General features: G+C 43.3%; 1 protein-coding gene across 1 annotated transcript in view; it reads right to left on the reverse strand.

Moving 5' to 3' along the window:
* The window catches only part of b4galnt4a (beta-1,4-N-acetyl-galactosaminyl transferase 4a), a 421,360-nt gene that overhangs the window by 7,995 nt on the left and 390,979 nt on the right, over window positions 1-22,386 (reverse strand). The window contains exons 10-16 of the mRNA XM_035790369.2: window positions 16,110-16,274; window positions 15,554-15,663; window positions 8,985-9,085; window positions 8,627-8,700; window positions 7,103-8,529; window positions 967-1,139; window positions 335-708 (exon numbers count right to left, since the gene is read on the reverse strand). Coding sequence (XP_035646262.1) covers window positions 335-708; window positions 967-1,139; window positions 7,103-8,529; window positions 8,627-8,700; window positions 8,985-9,085; window positions 15,554-15,663; window positions 16,110-16,274 — 2,424 coding nt within the window. The remainder of the gene's footprint in view (window positions 1-334; window positions 709-966; window positions 1,140-7,102; window positions 8,530-8,626; window positions 8,701-8,984; window positions 9,086-15,553; window positions 15,664-16,109; window positions 16,275-22,386) is intronic.

A 22,386-nucleotide genomic window follows, 5' to 3' on the forward strand; every position in this document is an offset into this window, starting at 1 on the left:
GAAAGAAAAAAAAATAGGAAAAAGATTCCTTTGTCTAATTATAAGCTTCTTATGTCTAATTATTTTAGACTATCCCTAATGGCAAATGGTTGCATTCTTGTTAATATGTTTTCCTGTTTTTAGTTTTTTATGAGTAAGCTTTTCATCATATCCCCCATTTGCACAAAATACTTACTTTCCAGCTTGCAATATAATATTTCAACCATTAGAAAATGTGCTTACACATGGTCTAAAGTTTGCGGGGAGGTGAGCACATTCTTACGTCAAGTGAAAAATAAATAAATGCCAACTTTTGCGTGAAAACTGGTGCACACGCGAGGCGCCTGGTACCTACCTGGCACCACAAAATGCACCATCACATCCTTCCGCCACTGCAGCATGACCGGCTGACACAGCAGGGGGTTGGCGTAGGCCGTGCCCCACGGGGTGGCCCCGGGCTGGGCAGGGGTGTGTGTGGAGGTTGGGGGTGCGGGGGTGCTGAGGATGAGACCAGGTGGGGACCCAGCAGGGGCCGAGGCGGGGATGAACTCCGTGTTCTCCAGGCTGTCTCCTCCCAACCGGCCACGGTGGAGGAGAAGGTAGATGTATTCTGAGAGGCGCACCACGTTCCGACCGCGCTCCATCAGCTCCAGTTCCACCAGGTAGCGGTTTCCCCGGGCTGAGTCTCGCCTCTTCTCCACATTGATGATCCGCAAAAGGGTGTAAATACTGGGGGAGAAAGGGGAGGGTGTGTTTAGTAAAACAAACATGCAACTTCACTGCATTGCTTCCGTCCCCAAATACACACACACACACACACACACACACACACACACACACACACACACACACACACACACACACACACACACACACACACACACACACACACAACCTCGCCCATCCAGTACTCCAGGCAGGATAAGGCAAACACTAAAAGTATTCATATGGTATCTGAACCCAGGTCTGGCACAATCACACACTAACCCTCCGTTGCGCTCGTTGAGCTTCTCCATGTACTGTGCCAGCACATCCACCACCTCGCTCTCGGCCAGCTGCAGGTTCCCAGACACGTTGCAGCGCAGGTCATTCCAGTCGGAACGCAGCAGCTCAAAGTCCATGGGGTTGACTGAAAACGTTCTCTGCCAGTTGATGCTCTCCTATTTATTCACAATTATGTTTATTTGACCGTTTCTACACTTAAAACATACATGTTTTATGCATTGTACCAGATATTAGGTAGACAGTCCCTGGGCAAATGAACAATAAAATCATTAGAGCCTGAGCAATAGGCTTTGGGATTTTTTTTGTGTCCGACTCCAATTTTTTGGTAGTCATCTTGTTGTTATTTGAGACAAGGGATGAAATATAGACGTGTTCTGCACAAATTAAATTTCAAATGAAAAACAGCTCTACAAAGAAACTGTGAAATGCTGATTTCTTACATTTGAAAAATAAACATTATTACAGCGAACTGATTAGATTAGCATGACGTCTTGTTTATTGTAGGGAAGAGTGGGGTAAACTGAGCCTTGTTTGGAGGAAACCGTACACAAAATCAAATCATGTGACCAAATATTTAGGAAGAGGTCATCATTTCATGGAGTCTGAAGGAAGAGACCACGTGGAAAAGTGGTAAGCAAGTTAGGTCCCCCAAAAATTATTTTCACAAAGTCAAATTCATTTATTGTGTTATAGGTTTCATGATGCTTGTATCTAAACCAAAGTAGATCGTTTTAAGATAGTTTTGTACATCAGTTGGGGTGTCTATAAGCTACAATGTGGTCCTAAACCTAGCATGAAAATGCATCATTATAGCTGTGTGGGCTAATATAGTCATAATGTTAGCCTTGGCGTAGGTTGAGCACATGGCCATGGGGTAAACTGAGCCCATGGTCACCACACCCCATACAAATTAGGATTAAATCCTGTCCGTTTTATGCATGCTATGCATAGTATTTTGGCAATGTGTCATGGATATGAACTCAAGATAGTGTATTTTTATTGTTCCAGAGCAGTCATCATCATGCCCCGTGCATACAACGTAAAATAACCAGGAGTCCAGCCTCCCGTGAGGTTCTTGAGAGAGCAGACAAGGAAGTGAGAGAGGGTAGAAGTCCATTTGAACCGCAGCAAAGGGATGAAAAAAATAGACTGAATGACACTGAAGAGGTACATTTAACATAAAATTAAACTAACATCTACCTGTGTGAAAGAGAGGCTATGAAAGATGGGCAGAGGCACACAAGGTCTTCTCTGATGACATGGAGTCTGAGCTTGATAAACATATCAAGTATCTAAAAGGAGCAGTTTCATGGCCTACAAATTGGCACGTAGAAACAACAACCCTGTCCAAGACAAGTGGTCAAGAAATGGAAGGGTAAGTGATATTGAACATAGAGCTCTATATCGGAATGTAGGCATACGTTTAAGATATACAATATACCACACCCCTATTCCATGAACTAAACACAGCACCATCACCTACTGTCACAGGATACCACACCAACTTACCCCAAGGCAGCTCAACTTACCCTGTCCCTATGCTCAACTTACCCTCCTTACCCACTTACCCAGGGTAAGTTGTACCAAGAGACCACTTTTTTTTGGAGAAGCAGATTATTTTCAGGGATGCACAACATCCTGAAATATATGTTGATATATTTGCTAGAAAGAATTCTACATTTCCCTTGAAGGGTGGATTAGCCATCTGGCAATTCTGGCAAATGCCAGATGACTGGACAATTTTTTAGTTGGGTGGGCTGGACAGTTTTTTTAGTTGGGTGGGCTGGTCAAAATCGACACACGAACACACCATTTTTTTTATAGAAATGGTGACATGGCCAGCAGCCCATGGGCCTGTTAAGATTTTTATGCAATTTCTCTGTTATACTAATCTATAATGGCTGATTGGTGGGCAACGGCCGCCCCCCTACCAAGATGGGCTGGCCCGGCTTGCTTATAGGCTGAGCTGAGGTCACACAAACTCACATTCAAAGTCAAACGTGGCATCAGCAAAAGAGACCTGCTCCAACTTTGTCATCAGTTAAACAGCCAAGATCATGGATCTTTACAAAATGGAAAGGGTGCCTATAAATGTGCACATTCTACATCGTTACCTCAATCAAAGCACTCTATTTTTTGGCCTCTAAAACCATGTTTTGACCAAATAGTAAAGTGTATTATCCTCATGATTCCGTTCATGAAAGTATGTGCACCTGTTTTGCTGGGGCCTGCTACTGTAATGAGCAAATAACTGTCCTCTTCCCCCATCCGCTCGAAAAATGTGTTCTGAACAGATGCAGTTGCTGAAAAAAAACAGCTTTGGAAGCTTCATCCCTTGTCCCTGTCGAAGAGACTAGGGCCTTGTTTTTCTGTATGTATAATTTGTATTTCTCAACTCTCAATATTCAGCTCAATAACAACTATTTTACAACCAATATATTTGATATGGCCTTGTGATGTTGGAGTGGCACTCGCGCGAAATGCGCACCAGCCATTGCGAGAGCATAGGCATATAGGTCTACTCCTGAATGCTGATTGGCGACCCTCTTAAGGATTCGCCCCTTTTTAAAGATTTTCGTATGAAATGACAGACCCGAATCTAACTGCCTGTAGCTCAGGACCTGAAGCACGGATATACATATTCCTGATACCACTTGAAAATAAACACTTTGAAGTTTGTGGAAATGTTAAATTAATGTAGGAGAATATAACACATTAGATCTGGTAAAAGATCATTCATCTTTGAAATGTAAGAGAAGGGAAATAATATTATTCACCCCAGGCACAATTTAGATGTTTAACACTAGATGGCAGCAGTGTATGTGCAATGTTATAGACTGATCCAATGAACCATTGCATTTATGTTAAAACCTTTGTATCAAGACTGCCCAGATGTGCCTAATTGGTTTATTAATACATTTTCACATTCATAACTGTGCACTTTCTTCAAACAATAGCATGATATTAATTCACTGTAATAGATACTGAAAATTGGACAGTGCAGATAGAATAACAAGAATTTAAGCTTTCTGCCAATATCAGATATGTCTTTGTCCTGGGAAATGTTCTTGATACTTACAACCTCATGCTAATCACATTAGCTTACGCAAGCTTAACCATCACACGGGGGACCCACCGATCCTGTTGAGGCGCATTCCAGCAGGAGTCTATTCCACAAGTTACCACCAGCTAAATCTATGACGTTAAAATGACTATTTACTCTGTTCCAGAGTAGCAAGCAAGGGATAAGAACGTCGCCAGCCATTATGGCAATGGAACATTTAGAACAAACGACTGGCAACCAAACCAATAGAACAAACCACTCCATCTTGTGGAAGGATGAAATAGTATGAATAAATCCATAAAAATAATGTTTTTAATTAAAATATTTCAATCATTATTTTAATATGTTGGTAACCCGTTGCATAACAGTGATAATGCCCTCGAAGCCGGTGTTTGGAGGGATTACATTGGCATGGATTGTCAGCGAGGGCCTAACACCTGTGCCAATATATCCTCCAAAAACTCTAAACACTACCTATGATATTAGTTTGTACACGTGAAGATGTATGTAATTAATCTTTATTGAACCAAAATGGTTATGGTGGAAAATAAGTATTTAGTCACCTACAAACAAGCAACATTTCTGGCTCTCACAGACCTGTAACTTCTTCTTTAAGAGACTCCTCTGGCCTCCACTCGTTACCTGTATTAATGGCACCTGTTTGAACTTGTTATCAGTATAAAAGACACCTGTCCACAACCTCAAATAGTCACACTCCAAACTCCACTATGGCCAAGACCAAAGAGCTGTCAAAGGACACCAGAAACAAAATTGTAGACCTGCACCAGGCTGGGAAGACTGAATCTGCAATAGGTAAGCAGCTTGGTTTGAAGAAATCAACTGTGGGAGCAATTATTAGGAAATGGAAGATATAGAAAATCACTGATAATCTCCCTCGATCTGGGGCTCCACGCAAGATCTCACCCCATGGGGTCAAAATGATCACAAGAACGGTTAGCAAAAATCCCAGAACCACACGGGGGGACCTAGTGAATGACCTGCAAAGAGCTGGGACGAAAGTAACAAAGCATACCATAACACACTACGCCGCCACACTACGTAACACACTACGCCGCCACACTACGTAACACACTACGCCGCCAGGGACTCAAATCCTGCAGTGCCAGACGTGTCCCCCTGCTTAAGCCAGTACATGTCCAGGCCCGTCTGAAGTTTGCTAGAGAGCATTTGGATGATCCAGAAGAAGATTGGGAGAATGTCATATGGTCAGATGAAACCAAAATAGAACTTTTTGGTAAAAACTCAACTTGTCGTGTTTGAAGGACAAAGAATGCTGAGTTGCATCCAAAGAACACCATACCTACTGGGAAGCATGGGGGTGGAAACATCATGCTTTGGGGCTGTTTTTCTGCAAAGGGTCCAGGACGACTGATCCGTGTAAAGGAAAGAATGATTGGGGCCATGTATCGTGAGATTTTGAGCAAGGGCATTGAAGATGAAACGTGGCTGGGTCTTTCAGCATGACAATGATCCCAAACACACCGCCCGGGCAACGAAGGAGTGGCTTCGTAAGAAGCATTTCAAGGTCCTGGAGTGGCCTAGCCAGTCTCCAGATCTCAACCCCATAGAAAATCTTTGGAGAGAGTTGAAAGTCCGTGTTGCCCAGCAACAGCCCCAAAACATCACTGCTCTAGAGGAGATCTGCATGGAGGAATGGGCCAAAATACCAGCAACAGTGTGTGAAAATCTTGTGACTTACAGAAAACGTTTGATCTCTGTCATTGCCAACAGTATTGAGATTAACTTTTGTTATTGACCAAATACTTATTTTCCACCATAATTTGCAAATAAATTCATTAAAAATCCTACAATGTGATTTTCTGGATTTTTCTCATGTTGTCTGTCAAGTGTACCTATGATGAAAATTACAGGCCTCTCTCATCTTTTTAAGTGGGAGAACTTGCACAATTGGTGGCTGACTAAATACTTTTTTTGCCCCACTGTATATCAGACCATATACTGAACCACGGGTATAGCAAAATGTATTTTTACTGCTCTAATTACATTGGTAACCAGTTTATAATAGCAATAAGGCACCTCTGGGGTTTTTGGTATATAGACAGCACAAAAGGGAGGCAAACAAAATGTCTAGAGCAGAGCCACAGTTACAGTGGTGGGTTGTATTTCCAGTGGTGTTTTTTTTTACATATTGTATTTGTTTTGAGGAAGTGGCTGCGGATCCAACTTTTCAGGATCTTTAGTATAACGTTACTGTAAGACAAAAACACCAGCGCATTTTTCTCGTGGCCAAAACTCAACAGCTCGTGCCACTAGAGGCAAAATACACAGGTAGGCTATTTTACAGTTAACAACATCTGCTCTAAAATTCTCTCTGCACATCAGTCAATTAAACAACACTGTAGGCTACTTCGATAACAACACTATATAACTCCAGATCTAAATGCACATCCCCATGAAACTGATTGAGATGAAATGGTTGATGGGTAAAACTTGAGGAATTATCATTCACGATTGAATGCGGTGGTGTGGATATATTTGGTTCCATTATGTAGAATACTGTGATTATTTTGTGAGACATTGATTCAACATGATCCAACTTTATTAAACAAGCACCATTCGGCTGAGCAGCCTGTTCTCTGTGCGTAAAAGTCCCCCAAAAAGTCTGATATGCAGCCACGACCTTGTTTTAAACATGAGTTGGTTAAAAAAAAAGAAGAGGAGGACCATGTCTCGCCAGTCACTTGTACCGAAACGGTTAAGAAACGCTATACTGTACAGCCCTAACGCCTGTGTCTATGTAGGGTGTGTGTGTAGGGTCAGGATGTAGGATTTATGTTTGGGGATGGGGAGTGGGGGAGGCGGTAACTTGGCGGGGCCTGCAGTGATGTGTGCTGGTGGGGATAAAATGCCAGGGCTGAATTCTTGTCCCGGTCAACATACCCTACTCTCCTCTATGTAAATACTATGGGTGGTTTAAAGGCCGATTAGATATGTTGGTAAAAGGTCAACATCAACCGATATATCGGTCTGGCTCAATTCAATACAATCAGAAGCAGTTAAATCACAACAAACCTCAGCCCAGCCTGGACGCGCCTCTTCAGCCTCGTAACTGTAGTCGGACACCCCACCCTCCTCTGGTTCTGGGTCTGGGTCAGCGTTCGAGCGGATTGGATCAGGGTCTGGTTCGGGTTCTGAGGGTTCTTGGTCTGGGTCGGGTTGCTTTTGCTGTGACTCAGTGATCTCAGAGGTTTTGAGGTATGAGGTGACCCTGGTTTCTAGCCTGCTTTCAACCCTGCTCTCGATAGTTTGGGGATTCTCCAAAGAGTTGGGGGGAGTGGGTGAATGAGGTGGCGGGGGCTGGAGGTGCTGGGGCAATGGGGTGCCTCTTTTACTGGGTAAGGTGGCGTCTGCGGCAGCCTCTCTTTCTGAGGGTATTTGGGGCTCCCTTCCCCCTCCTCTAACTCTCCTCCTCTCTCTGTCTCGGAGCCTCACTACCGCCACCCTGCTGGCTGCCTGGTGAACTGCGCCTTGTCTGCTAACACTAGCATTAGTGCCACGTGGGGGAGCTTTGCCGTCTCTTAGTGGGGGTTTGGGCCAGAGTTGGGGGGCAGTGACGAGCCCCCTGCTCCCCGCTCCCCCTCTCCCCCTGGATCGAGTGCTCTGGAGGTTGACCAGTCTGGTGGTCTTTCCACTCTGGTACAGAAACACCCCAGGAAAGACCTCTCTCGGATGACGCGACCCCAGACCCCTGCCCCTCTCCCTCTCCGCTCTCCTCTCCTCCTTCTCTCGCTCCCTTTCTTTGACCGGCCGTGGCCTGGTGATGTAGATCTTGTTTTCATCCTTCTTTTCCCTATTGTTGATGTTGCCGGCGGCGGCAGCAGCGTTTTTGTCATTACCATGGTTACGGGCAGCGTTATCATGGAGACGGGCGTTGGCGGCGTTGTTGCCGGGGGCGGAGTTACTAAGGATCTGCTTGGCACGGCTGGCAAGGGCCGAGAGAGAGGTCTTCTGGGGGAAGAGCAGGGACGACTTGCTCAGTTTGGGAGGGGTCTCCTCTCCTGCACCCCCTCCTCCTCCTCCCTTCCTGCCCGGCCCCCCGGGTCCTAGCTCAGAGGGACCAGTCCTGATCCAGGAGAGGGAGCGACCGTGGACCACGTTGTCCGACTGCGGGTGCAGCTCCTCGCTCTCTGCCTCGGGTCTCTCTAGAAGTCCCCTCCTGGAGGTCTGTCCCCCTCTTCTCCTCGGCCCGTCCTTGTCCCACTCTCTGTCTGTCTGTCCATCACTCTTGAGGAATTGTTTTTTCTCTCTACGGACCACAATACTGTTCTCCTCCTCCCCCTCTCTTTCTTCAAGGGTGGGTCTGGAGGTGTGGATGGATAGGCTGGGGTGGGAGGTCCTCTTAGCTGATAGGCTAGGCGGCGCAGTCCTATTTGGTGATTGGGTACCTACGATCTCGGCCTCATCTTCCGGGTCCACCCCTTCCTCCTCTTCCGGGAAATCTGTGGCAACAGAGAAAGTTAATCGTTAAAGGGTGTGTGTGTATGTGTGTTGTGTATGTATATGTGTATCTGTGTGTCAGTGGGTGGTTGTACTTACCGTCTGGGTTAGGGAAGAAGAAGGGTCTATCATCGTCCTCCTCGTCTATCTTCATGTACTTGTAGAAGCCAAACCTGTCAGAGAGAGAGCATGAGAGCGAGAGAGACAGTTAGCACACACATATACACAGAACACTAACAATACGCCAACTAAGTGTTTCTCTTTCTCTTCTTTCTTTTCTGTTTTATACATTTTTATGTTTGTATCTCTCCACCTATGCTTTTGAGAGTGGTTACATTTGTCCATCTTCATCCTTCCAAACCAAGTGGTGGAGCAGGCATATTTCTCTGCTCTGCTTCCATCTGTGAATTACAATATAATAATCAACTGTATGTGGAAAATAGCCAACCGAACTTACTTCTCCAAGTAGATGGGCGACTCCCTGTAGAAACACTTGTTCTCTCTCTCCATGTGTGTCAGACGTGTAAAGTCATTGGGATAAATGAAGGACAGGTACACCTGAGGGAGAGACAAACAGGGACAAGTCAGTGAATAAAGACAGAACTAATAGATACAGTGCTAATAACATGTATGGATAAATACTGATCAAGTGCAGGGTCCTGTTCATTAAGGAAAAGGTTTTGCAAAGGAAAAGGAAAGTCCAGGGTAGACCCTGGTATTCCTTCCTCAAAAAATATGATATTTATCTGTTAATAATATTTTGGTGTAATAACACACTTTGACCAAAAGAGAACCCTAGAAGTTTGTTCAGCGCTGTCATCAATACAGAAGAGGAAGAAGCGGAGTTTTAAACACTCAAACCAGTAGATATCCATTTTTCCGAGCTGAAAAATTATGGCCAGAGCTTACCCATGAATTTGCACAACAATGTAAGTCAATAAGTCATAGTCTTTGTCAAAGTATGATATATTTGGGCATGAAGTGACAATACCGAACTGCCCGCTTCGTGAACATTTGTGCCAATGAGGTGTCTTTCCCTCTGAAATGACGTGGACATTCTTTTTTCTTCTATGTTTCAGGGCTGGGTTAAATATGAATGGTAGCACCCACCAGCATGGCATTGTTTATTAATCAGAAACACATGCAGCGTTTGAGAGTCGCGACTGAGCTGAGCAATATAATAGATCATCTTTGGCTATAGCAAACATGGTGGCTAAATGAAGATAGCTTACTCTGGCTTTTTACCATTTACCAAATGGTCAGTTCCGGTGTACGTAATGCCTTTTGGTCCTAGACTTGGCGCTCCGGCGATTCTCTCAAGCTCTGTCAAGTTGGATGGAGAGCATCGCTGCACAGCTATTTTCGGTCTCTCCAGAGATGTTCAATCGGGTTCAAGTCAGGGCTCTGGCTGCGCCACTCAAGGGCATTCAGAGAATTGTCCCCAAAGCAACTCCTGTGTTGTCTTGGCTGTGTGCTTATGGTCTTTGTACTATTGGAAGGTGAACCTTCACCCCAGTCTGAGATCCTGAGCATCTCAATCCTGACTAGTCTCCAAGTCCCTGCCGCTGAAAAACATCCCCACAGCATGAAGCTGCCACCACCATACTTCACCGTAGGGATGGGCCAGGTTTCTCCCAGATGTGGAATGCCAAAGAGTTCATCCTTGGTTTCATCAGACCAGAGAATATTGTTTCTCATGATCTGAGAGTCCTTTATGTCATGTGCCTTTTACTGACGAGTGGCTTCTGTCTGGCCATTCTACCATAAAGGCCTGATTGGTGGGGTGCTGCAGTGATGGTTGTCCTTCTGGAAGGTTCACCCATCTTCACAGAGGAACTCTGGAGCTCTGTCAGAGTGACCATCGGGTTCTTCGTCACCTCCCTGACCAAGACCCTTCTCTCCCGATTGCTCAGTTTGGCCGGACGGCCAGCTCTAGGAAGAGTCTTGGTGGTTCCAAACTTCTACCATTTAAGAATGATGGACTGAGTTCTTGGGGAACTTCAATGCTGCAGAAATATTTTGGGACCTTTCCCCAGATCTTGTGCCTCGACACAATCCTGTCACGGAGCTCTACGGACAATTCCTTCGAGGTGTGTGCCTTTCCAAATCACGTTGAATCAGTTTAATTTACCACATCTCAAGGATAATCAATGGAAACAGGATGCACCTGAGCTCAATTTCAAGTTTCATAGCAAAGGGTCTGCATACTTATGTAAATAAGGTATTTCTGTTTGGTTTGTATCCTCCACAGATGTCAAATGTGTTGCAGGGGAGGCTCAGGCTTAAATGCCTGTTGCCATTTAGGGAATTATAAACAGTGGGGAATGTGCTAAGTGAAGATTGTTTTTTATGATCATGTTTTGAAATTAAGTATTTTATTGAGATTTTATATTGATGTGTTTTGTATTGTGTAGGGCTCATTATGACACCCTGTTAAAATATATATATATTTTTTTATTTAACCAGGTAGGCTAGTTGAGAACAAGTTCTCATTTTCAACTGCGACCTGGCCAATATAAAGCAAAGCAGTGCAACAAAAACAACAACACAGAGTTACACATGGGATAAACAAAATTACAGTCAATAACACAATAGAAAAACTATACACAGTGTGTGGAAATGGAGTAAGGAGGTAAGGCAATAAATAGGCCATAGTAGCGAAGTAATTACAATTTAGCAAATTAACACTGGAGTGATAGATGTGCAGATGAGGATGTGCAAGTAGAAATACTGGTGTGCAAAAGAGCAAAAAAAGTAAATAAAAACAATTTGGGGATGAGGTACTTGTTGGATGGGCTATTTACAGATGAACTATGTACAGCTGCAGTGATATAAAAGCTGCTCAGATAGCTGATGCTTAAAGTTAGTGAGGGAAATATAAGTCTCCAGCTTCAGCGATTTTTGCAATTCGTTCCAGTCATTGGCAGAAGAAAACTGGAAGGAAAGGCGGCCAAAGCAGGTGTTGGCTTTGGGGATGACCAGTGAGATATACCTGCTGGAGCGCGTGCTACGGGTGGGTGGGTGTTGTTATGGTTATGGTGACCAGTGACCTAGCAAAGACTTATAGATGACCTGGAGCCAGTGGATCTGGCGACGGATATGTAGCGAGGGCCAGCCAACGAGAGCATACAGGTCGCAGTGGTGGGTGGTATATGCGGTTTTGGTGAAAGAACGGATGGCACTGTGATAGACCGCATCCAATTTACTGAGTAGAGTGTTGGACAGACTAGTTGTAACAGGTGTTGCAACAATGGCGGCAGATCATTTTAGAAAGAGAGGGTCTAGATTGTCTAGCCCAACTGATTTGTACAGGTCCAGATTTTGCAGGTCTTTCACAACATCTGCTATCTGGATTTGGGTGAAGGAGAAGCTGGGGAAGCTGGGGAGGCTTGGCTGCGGTAGGTGCGGAGCTGTTGGCTGGGGTTGGGGTAGCCAGGAGGAAAGAATGACCAGCCATAGAAAAATGCTTATTGAAATTCTCAATTATCATGATTTATCGGTGGTGACAGTGTTTCCTAGCCTCAGTGCAGTGGGCAGCTAGGAGGAGGTGCTCTTATTCTCCATGGACTTTACAGTGTCCCATAACTTTTTGGAGTTAGAGCTACAGGATTCATATTTCTGTTAGCCTTTGCTCGCCTTTGCTTTCCTAACTGTGTGTATTGGTTCCTGACTTCCCTGAAAAGTTGCATATCGCAGGGACTATTCGATGCTAGTGCAGTACCCCACAGGATGTTTTTCACATATGGTGGCCAGGGCACAGATGGGAGTTGAGGGGGGTCTATAGCAGACGGGAACAGTGAGAGACTTCTTTCTAAAGAAATTCATTTTTATAATTTGAAGCTCAAACTGTTTGGGCATAGACCTGGAAAGTATGACATAACTTTGCAGGCTATCTCTGCAGTATATTGCAACTCCTCCCCCTTTGGCAGTTCTATCTTGATGGAAAATGTGGTAGTTGGGGATGGAAATCTCAGAATTTTTGGTGGCCTTCCTAAGCCAGGATTCAGACATGGCTGGCTCCTACTCACACTAAAGCTGTGAGTAAAACAAACTTTGGGAGGAGGCTTCTGATGTTAACATGCATGAAACCAAGGCATTTATGATTACAGAAGTCAACAAATGAGAGCACCTGGGGACACACAGGGCCTGGGTTAACCTCCACATCACCCGAGGAACAGAGGAGGAGTAGGACAAGGGTACGGCTAAAGGCTCTCAAATCTGGTCGTCAAGTACTTTGGCGACGGAGAATAAGAATAGATTCAGGGCATAATGTACAGACAGGGGTATGGTGGGGTGCGGGTACAGTGGAGATAAACCTAGGTATTGAGGGACAATAAGAGAGGTTGCATCTCTGGAGGCAATAGTTATGCTAGGTGACGTCACGGAGCCCCACCTAGAGGTGGGGCTCCGCAGTAAAATAAAATAATGATAACTACCCTAAACAACAGTATACAAGGCATATTGACAGAGAGAGACATAAAGCGAGGCATAAAGCAATCACAGGTGTTGATTGGGAGAGCTAGCTAAGACAACAACAGGTAAGACAACAACAGCTAATCAGACACACAGGGCCTGAGTTCGAAGGATGGGGCCGAAAAATAAACTAAATAAACTAAATGGAATACCGTGATTAATGAACATTCCAGCAGGCACCAGCTATGTAGCCTTGTGATCATAGGGTCCAATGAACAGCAAAAGATGAAACAGGTAAGTCGTTACTACGCTAGCAAGCGGGAGACACGGCGTTCATACAGATAGCAGGCTGGGGCTAGCAGAAGTGTCTTCACCGACGTCCTACAAAGGCCGGTTGAGGGCACATCGGACAGAACATCGGACAGACCAGTCATGATGGATTGGTGGGGCGCTGTGTCGACAAAGGCTACAGGCCCATTGGCAAAAGAGGTATTGTAGCTGGAGTAATTTCGTAATTTCGTTTGCTACCCGGGAGATGCGCCTGGCTCAAGGCTAACTGGTGCTAGCTTCGGGGCAAGGGCGTTAGCCACTATAGTCACTCCTTTCTACCACGTTTTTAAAAAGATATCACGTAGTAGAACTGCAAAAGTGTTGCTCTCCACTTTCTGGAGGACCGAGTTTTGAAATCATTGGAATTAGAGTATGATAGCTAAGGAGATGGAGAAAATGCTGGCGTTTTATCATAAATATGCAAGAAGGCTGTTGTCTAAAACACCTGTCTCCGAAATTACATCTTCAAACTGGGCAACAATGGCATCCATGACAGAGAGGGAGAAGCATCCATCCATGAATACAGGTAAAAGAGAGTAAGAGAACATTTTCAGATATTACACATTTCAAATTTTGTCAGAAAGCTGTTTTCTTTTCAGGTCAAAGTGTACTATTAGCTAGCTAGCTAGCTAGCGAACGTTAGCTGGCTGGCAAGCAAGCTAACGTTACATGTATGATCTGTGTAGTAATATTATTCATATCTAAGAGCCATTTGCGTTGCTTGTTATAGCCTAATGTTAGGTAGCTAACATTGAACTTGGTTGGTTAACTACCTGCAGATTCATGCAGGGTAGTAACGCTATGAGTTGGGATTATGGTTCATTGTTTAGCTAACTAGCTACATGTCTGAACAAAAGACTCCACTATGCAAGTAAATATTTTAATAAAATGTTTATGATGTCACTGCGACAACTGTCGATAGACGTAGCTAGTTAATTTGTTCTGGCTATCTACTCCAATTTCAGAGCAATCTCGTCGGAGTGTGCCAGAGCCCAGAATAACTAACTGACTAATTTACAAACGCTCAACACCCGTTGAATATGGCCGGTGTCAGTAAACATTGGCAAAAAAAGTGTAATTCAATTCTTGGCAGCAGGACAGTTGCAGTCACCAAAGCTCTGGACAACATAAAAACAGCGTAACTAGCTCTGATAGAACGAGTGAAATGGTCAGAGTGAGTTGTTCTCTCATTTGTCTGGAAATAACTAGCAACCTAGCCAACGTTAGCCATTTAGCCTGGGTGCTTGACTGCTGTTTTTAGGGCAGAACGCTCAGATCAACCCTACTTTTCGTCCAGAGCTCCGAGGGTGAAATACTCTGAATTTACGAACGGACAATCTGACAATGCTCTGAGTTTACGAACGCCCAGAGCACACTCTGGCATTCCAGATTAAATTGACGAACACACCTGTAGTATAAGCCAGCTTTAAAAGTCTTGAAATATTTGGTTGTTTAGTACATAGTCTCACATGTGAATCCTTGAAGAAATGTGTGGGGCTAAAGCTTAAAAGGGTGTGAACGATGCTGAATGGGTGTAGACAAAGAAGAGCACTCCAGTAGGTGCCAAAACATTCCAGAGCCATTTTCTCAAAAGTGAGGTTACAAGTTGATCAACTTTCAAAGCAGAATTACTTTCCCATTGTTCCTCAACTGTAGTGTATGATATACCATTTTCTAGCTCTGAGTCTCTAATTTTATCCAATATAAAAAACACCATTTACATTTTGCCACGTAAGACCGAATCCTCTCTGCTTTGTTCTAGGCTGAGGTCATTTGAATATGAAGTGTAAGTCCTTGATGTGTGCTGCTCTAATCAGGTGATAGGGCACGGCAGCATCCCAAATGACCCCCTAATCCCAATAGGACTCTGGTCAAAGGTAGTGCACAATGTAGGGAGTATGTGCCATTTGGAACACAGGCTAATGACCCCACACAAGTGTGTGTGCATATAAAAATGCATGGATACACATCCACAATCACACACACACACACACTCTCTCTCTCTCACAAACAAACAAACACACCCATATCATGTTTCAAGTTCTCATGTTTCTAGCATGTTTCACAGGGAACACTCACACCCACAGACATGCCCACACACAGAAACGTGCACAATGTGTGACCGTCTGTCTTCCCTCCCATGAGGGGTTACTTACAAAATGCCTTGATGGGTAAGTACCCCCTAAATAGGTGGAAATGCGGACACCCACACGCACATGCACGCAGGAACGCATGCAGGCACGCACTTATGCATACACACACAGAACTGGAGGGCTGACTTACAAACTGTAGGCCCTGGTATCTGGCTATGGGGAAGTCTTTGACGACGTAGGTAGGGGAGTAGAGACAGGCTGGCAGCACGTTCTCCAGACGAGATGCCTGGATCATAGGGGCTAGAGAGAAGGATGGAGGAGAGGAAGAGAGAGAGAGAGAGAGATAAGATAGAAACTGCGTTCCACTGTCTATACTAGAATGCATACTCCAGAAATACTTTTCTGAACCAACACTTGCACTTCAATCACCCCCCATTTCCATCTCTGACATTGCTGATAGCTACTTCATTGAGTAAAAGTGTACATACGATGCCTGTGATATGTGGTTGTCCCACCTAGCTATCTTAAGATGAACTAACTGTAAGTCTCTCTGGATAATAGACTAAAATGTAAAAATAATAATAATAATAAATATTGCTTCATTGTAAGTGTTATGCTATATATGGATACTGGAGTAGAGGCATGATGGAGTTTCTTGAAAAAGGAAAAATAGGGTGAGATTAAGAGAGAAAAAGACTGGTAGAGAGAGATGTGCATGGCTGCCTGCTGCTATACTATATACTTACTGCTATAGAAAGTGTCTCGGGGGTCTGGTTTGAGCATGTCTGCTCCGTGCTGGCTGCTGAAGTGACTGTGCTCTTGTGACTGTTCCTCTACTGATGATGGTCTACTGTGACTGGCCAGGGTCTGAGGGATGTGGTCCACACTGTTCATCTTCAGACTGGATTCATCTAGGACAGAGAGAGAGAGAGAGAGAGAGAGAGAGAGAGGGGGAGAGTGAGAAAGCGGGGTTGGGAGCAAAAGAGAGGGATAGGGAGGGACGTACATAGGCACCTGAGCAATAGAGCAAACGGAGCAGCTCCACCCCACTTTCAAAATAGGGGTGCAAATGATTTGTAATGTTTTAAGCTAGTCTGTATTCAAATAGATATGTCCGTATTATATAATGATCAACAGATTGCAATTTTTGCTTCGCTCGTACGCACCACTGTTTTGAATCCGTGCAGATAGAAAACACTAGTTGCACCACTGGTGTTTAAAATGAAAAGCCACCTACAAAATAAAATTGTTTATCTATTATTTTTAGCTGTGTCCAGTGGTGTTGGTTCAATGGCGTTGTTACAAATCATTTGAGCTGCGCACCACAAGCAAATGTATGTCTGATTCGCTGTAGAGCAGATTCTGACTCTGAGTAGCCTTCCATCAGCCTACCAAAGGTTGCACTTGAGCAGGAAACTGCATGTCTGGTAGCTCACAGGCTGTCAATGAGTAGCTTGCAAGTAGATAGTGAGAAATAATCAGTAGTAATATTAAATATGTGAAATAATTTTCATCCACAAGATTTACAGGCATTTAACACCATCCTGCATTTTTGCTATCTATTTTCCCAACTTAAATCGGCTAAATCACATTGTTAAAATGTTTACATTCAGTTACAAAAGTAACAGTCCTGGCTGGGCGACCTGGTCTCAGAGCATTATGTATTTTTCTGTACGTAAATCTGAGACTCTCCATTCAGTGTGATGTGTTACATTTCGTATTGTATGTATTCATTGGTGGATGTCCATCATCCATTAAGTATGATATGTTCCAAATTACAATTCGTATGATAAGTTACAAATTTGCAAAATGTACAACATCTTACAAATTTGCAAAACGTATAAATATGTTCTAATTTGTTGTGAGTAACGTTAACTAGGTGGCTAGGTGCATAATGCTAACGTGGGGTTAGGGCTGAGGTAAGGGTTAAGGTTAGGTTAAAAGGTTAAGGTTAGGGGAAGGCTTGGCTAAAAGTGTTACGGTTAGCTAAAATGCTAAGTTGCAAAGTAGATCAAAAGTAGAAGTGCAATTAGCAAAAATGCTAAAATTTCCTTTGGGTTGCTAGACATCCTCCCTATACATAATGCCAAAATATGCAGGGTGTATATGAGTAGCTCATGATTTTTTTTTAGGTTGCAACAAAATGTTGGAAACCCCTGCTCTACCCCAAACTGTTTGAATATGTTGCAGATTTGGGACCGCAATTTATGGATATATATAGCTGCCCCCCAAAAAAAATCACATTTGATAATGATAATGATAAATTATGGCCAAGAGCCAGTGAGACGTGAAATGAACTAAGCCAGCTCGGAGTCGGGACTCCGCAAACCAAAGGCAAGTGGCTATACAAGTAAGCAACTAGAGACGCAGCTGACAGACTAGTGGATTTGGGAGACGCTGGACATAAGGCCTTTTTTTTATTTACGACCGCGACTGCCTGCCGTGTCTACAAACCAATGACAGTATACAGTGGCGAGATAAAGTATGTGAACCCTTTGGAATTACCTGGATTTCTGCATAAATTGGTCATCAAATGTGATCTGATCGTCATCCAAGTCACAACAATAGACAAATATAGTGTACTAAAACAAATAAAACACAAAATATTGCATTTTATATATTGAATACATCATTTAAACATTCAGTGTAGATTGCAAAAAGTATGTGAACCTCTAGGCTAAAGACTTCTCCAAGTTGCCACATTGAATTATACCAATAAAAAAAATCTAAACACAACATAAAGTACTGGTTCCATGTTTCATGAGCTGAAATAAAAGACCCCAGAAATGTTCCATAAGCACAAAAATCATATTTCCCTCAAATTTTGTGCGGAAATTTGTTCACATCCCTGTGCGACGAGATTGGAGATGCCTTGCCCTATAAAAAAAACACACACAATTTGAGTTTGCTAGTCACAAGAAGCATTGTCTGATGTGAATCATGCCTCGAACAAAATAGATCTCTGAAGACCTAAGATTAATAATCGTTGACTTGCATAAAGCTGGAAAGGGTTACAGAAGTATCTCTAAAAGCCTTGATGTTCATCAGTCCACGATAAGACAAAATGGTCTATAAATGGAGAAAGTTCAGCACTGTTGCTACTGTCCTGCAAAGATGACTGTAAAGAGCACGGCGCAGAATGCTCAATGAGGTTAAGAAGAATCCTAGTGTCAGCTAAAGAACATGCTAACATCTCTGTTGACGAGTCTACGATACATAAAACACTAAACAAGAATGGTGTTCATGGGAGGACACCACTGAAGAAGCCACTGCTTCACATCTGAAGTATGCAAAAGTGCATATTTATTAGGTATTTCCAAAAGGTTCACATTATTTTTCTTGCCACTGTACATGAATATACAAAGCCATTGGTCACGTGACACCATTCATTCCTATGGGAAGACTCAATAGCGCATTGAAGACAAATGAAGTCGGTTAAGATATCTCATGGAGATTTAACATGCGCAGTTCGAGCTACTCCAGGTTGTGACGTTGAAGTCTAGCTCAGTGCTGCCCCCTCTCATTGAGTAACTCAAGCTGAAGGCCGTCCGGGATACTGCAGGTTGTCATTAGCAACTAAATTAACTTTAATAACCAGTTGTGCACTCATTCTACAAGAGTCAAGTTTTTTTGGGGAGGGGGGATGTTTAATAGTAGGGGAGAACAACTGCCCTCTCTTATTGAAGCCACGGAAGTTCAAGGCCAACCGTTCCAAATGAATCTTTGTGTAAATCTTTTTTTTTAAACTTGATGTTATAGTTGCTTATACTGTAGATATGTCAGTCTGTCAGTCAGTTGGCTAGCTGCCGCAGAGACTTCTATTACTATTGCAGTAACGTTAAATGGCTCTGGCAAGTGTTAGCCAGCTAGCTAGTTGGCTGGCTAGAGGGATGAAGTAAGAAGCGAGCGATAAACGGAGCTTGACCTCAGCAGGAGCAAAATATAAGCTACTCAATTCTAATCATAACGTTGCTTTACAGAGAGTACTAGTGAAACAGAGAGTGACGAGGGCGAGGCAGGCTGCAATGCATGCAAAAGAGACACAGAGAGAGGAAGCAAGCAGGGAGAGAGGTTATTACATTGGTTCCCAAACTTGGGATCGGGGCCCCATCTGGGATCCCCTGAGAAAATCTGTGCTAATCTTAGCAAACAAATTAAGAACTTTACAAAAGAAGAAGATATGTTTCAATATGAACATCTCTCCGTGACCTACCTAGTAGGTCTACATTAAAATGCAATCAAACTGCAAACAATACAGTTCTAAAAATGTAATACTCTTTTGTTTATATTCAGTGGTAGTTTGTCTTATCCCGATTTCCCATTACATCACTGGGTATTGTCATTATAGCAACCTTGGATCTCGACTAGGTGTTGGGTTGAAGAGAAGAGAAGAGACGAGAAAAGGAGATGCAAGATGAGGAAAGGAAAGGAGAGATGGACGAGAGGAGAAGAAAAGAGGTGAGACGAGTGGGTATAATTACACCAATCAATGATGTGCAGGAAGGAGTGAGTGCCAGTGATTTATAGAGTGTCAGTAGCAAGGCCTGAGATGAGGAATGCTTTATAATTAACAGGGCAGCCCAAGTCGTCTTTTTAATCCCAAATGGGGTTGTGGGTAAAGCAGAGTGGTACTGTATGAAGCATTTTCCCGGTGGAGAAAGTAAGAGAAGATGTGTGTGTGTGTGACAGAGAGAGAGACCCAAGGAAGAGTAGCTGTTGTTAAAGGATTAGCTTTATTAAATAAATGAATCAATGCAAAAAGCTGGCAGGTGTCCCCCCCACCTCCTGCTTGGTTCACCTGCTCTTGGCACCACCTGCTATAAGGGCAGGTTCAAAGAGTGTGTGTGTGTGTGTTTGGAGGATTTTGGACTGAGGAATAGAGCTGGATTAGCAAGGATTGGCAAGAGAGTTCACATTGAGTTGAGGATCAGTTTCAGAGCCAGAGAGTTACTTCAGTGTGTGTTTGTGCTGCATACTGTAACAGCTGGGCACTTCCTGAGCCAAGAAGAAGCAGTGAGGTATAAGTGGAAAAAACCTGTAGGGTACTTCATTAAATTTGCACCAACGACACGCGCACTAGCACTCCTCCCTTATCACTTATTTGATGGAGCGGTCAGAATGGAGAGGGTTAACAGGATGCCAGCCTCTGACATCATGGTTGCCAAGTGAACTGGTGCTAGTGTCACGTTCATTTAAAGATGGATTGGACCAAGGTGCAGCGTGGTAGGCGTACATTTGTCTTTATTTTAAATGACACCGAAAAAACAACAAAACACAAAAACGAACGTAAAGCTACATGCAGTGCAGAAAGCAACTACACACAAACAAGATCCCAACAAACTAAAGGTGGAAAAAAGGCTGCCTAAGTAACGATAGACAGCTGCCTCTGATTGGGAACCATATCCGGCCAACAAAGGAATATAAAAACTAGAATGCCCACACAAATCACACCCCGACTTAATCAGATAGAGAAATAAAAAGGCTCTCTAAGGTCAGGTCATGACAGCTAGGCAACAATCTGCATCTGAGACCCAGTAATAAGGAACTTGTTACAACCTCTTTGGGCTGCAATCCCGTTAACCTCTTGCTCCTACCTGACACGCAGGCGTCCCATCGAGACATCTGGAAATACAAATGCGCTACGCTAAATGCTAATAGCACTCGTTAAAACTCAAACGTTCATTAAAATACACATGCAGGGTATTGAATTAAAGCTACACTCGTTGTGAATCCAGGCAACGAGTCAGATTTTTTTAAATGCTTTTCGGCGAAAGCATGAGAAGCTATTATCTGATAGCATGTAACGCCCCAAAAGACCCGCAGGGGACGTAAACAAAATAATTAGCATAGTCGGCGCTACACAAAACACACAAATAAAATATAAAACATTCATTACCTTTGACCATCTTCTTTGTTGGCACTCCTAGATGTCCCATAATCACTATTGGGTCTTTTTTTCGATTAAATCGGTCCATATATAGCCTAGATAATCGATCTATGAAGACTGTGTGATAAACAAAAAAAAATTGCTTCTTATAACGTAACGTCATTTTTTTAAATGAAAAAAGTCGACGATAAACTTTCACAAAACACTTCGAAATACTTTTGTAATGCAACTTTAGGTATTAGTAAACGTTAATAAGCGATCAAATTGATCACGAGGCGATGTGTATTCTATAGCTGTACATCTGGAAATAATGTCCGGGTAAATCTCAACCAAAATATCCGGTTGGAGACCTGAAGAAATGGGCTGTGTCTTCTTCGTTTGACCAAGAAACAAAGCCTAGGCAAATGACAAGACTGTTGACATCGTGTGGAAGCTGTAGGAATTGCAATCTCGGCTCCAGGTAATTTGCTTTCCCATAGACAATACATGCAAGTGGCGCATTGATATGTTTTCCAATTTTCAGTGATCAGATTTTCCTGCGCTGTTTGATGAAACACACGTTCTGTTATAGTCAAAGCCGTGATTTAACCAGTTTTATAAACGTCTGAGTGTTTTCTATCCACACATACTAATCATATGCATATACTATATTCCTGGCATGAGAAGCAGGGCGCTGAAATGTTGAGCGATTTTTAACAGAATGTTCGAAAAAGTAGAGGGTCGACTTAAGAGGTTAACGGGATGATATGACAACAGCCAGTGAAAGTGCTGGGCGCCAAATTCAAAACAACAGAAATCTCATAATTAAAATTCCTCAAACATACATGCATCTTATATCATTTTAAAGGTAGTCTTGTTGTTAATCCCACCACAGTGTCTGATTTCAAATATGCTTTTCAGCGAAAGCACCACAAATGATTATGTTAGGTCACCACCAAACCACAATAAAAACAGGCATTTTCCCAGCCAAAGAGAGGAGTCACAAAAAGCACAAATAGAGATAAAATGAATCACTAACCTTTGATGATCTTCATCAGATGACACTCATAGGACTTCATGTTACATAATACATGTATGTTTTGTTTGATAAAGTTCATATTTATGTCAAAAAATCTGAGTTTACATTGGCGCGTTAC

This window comes from Oncorhynchus keta, chromosome 17 (genome assembly GCF_023373465.1).
Source record: "Oncorhynchus keta strain PuntledgeMale-10-30-2019 chromosome 17, Oket_V2, whole genome shotgun sequence".
NCBI classification, from domain to species: domain Eukaryota; kingdom Metazoa; phylum Chordata; class Actinopteri; order Salmoniformes; family Salmonidae; genus Oncorhynchus; species Oncorhynchus keta.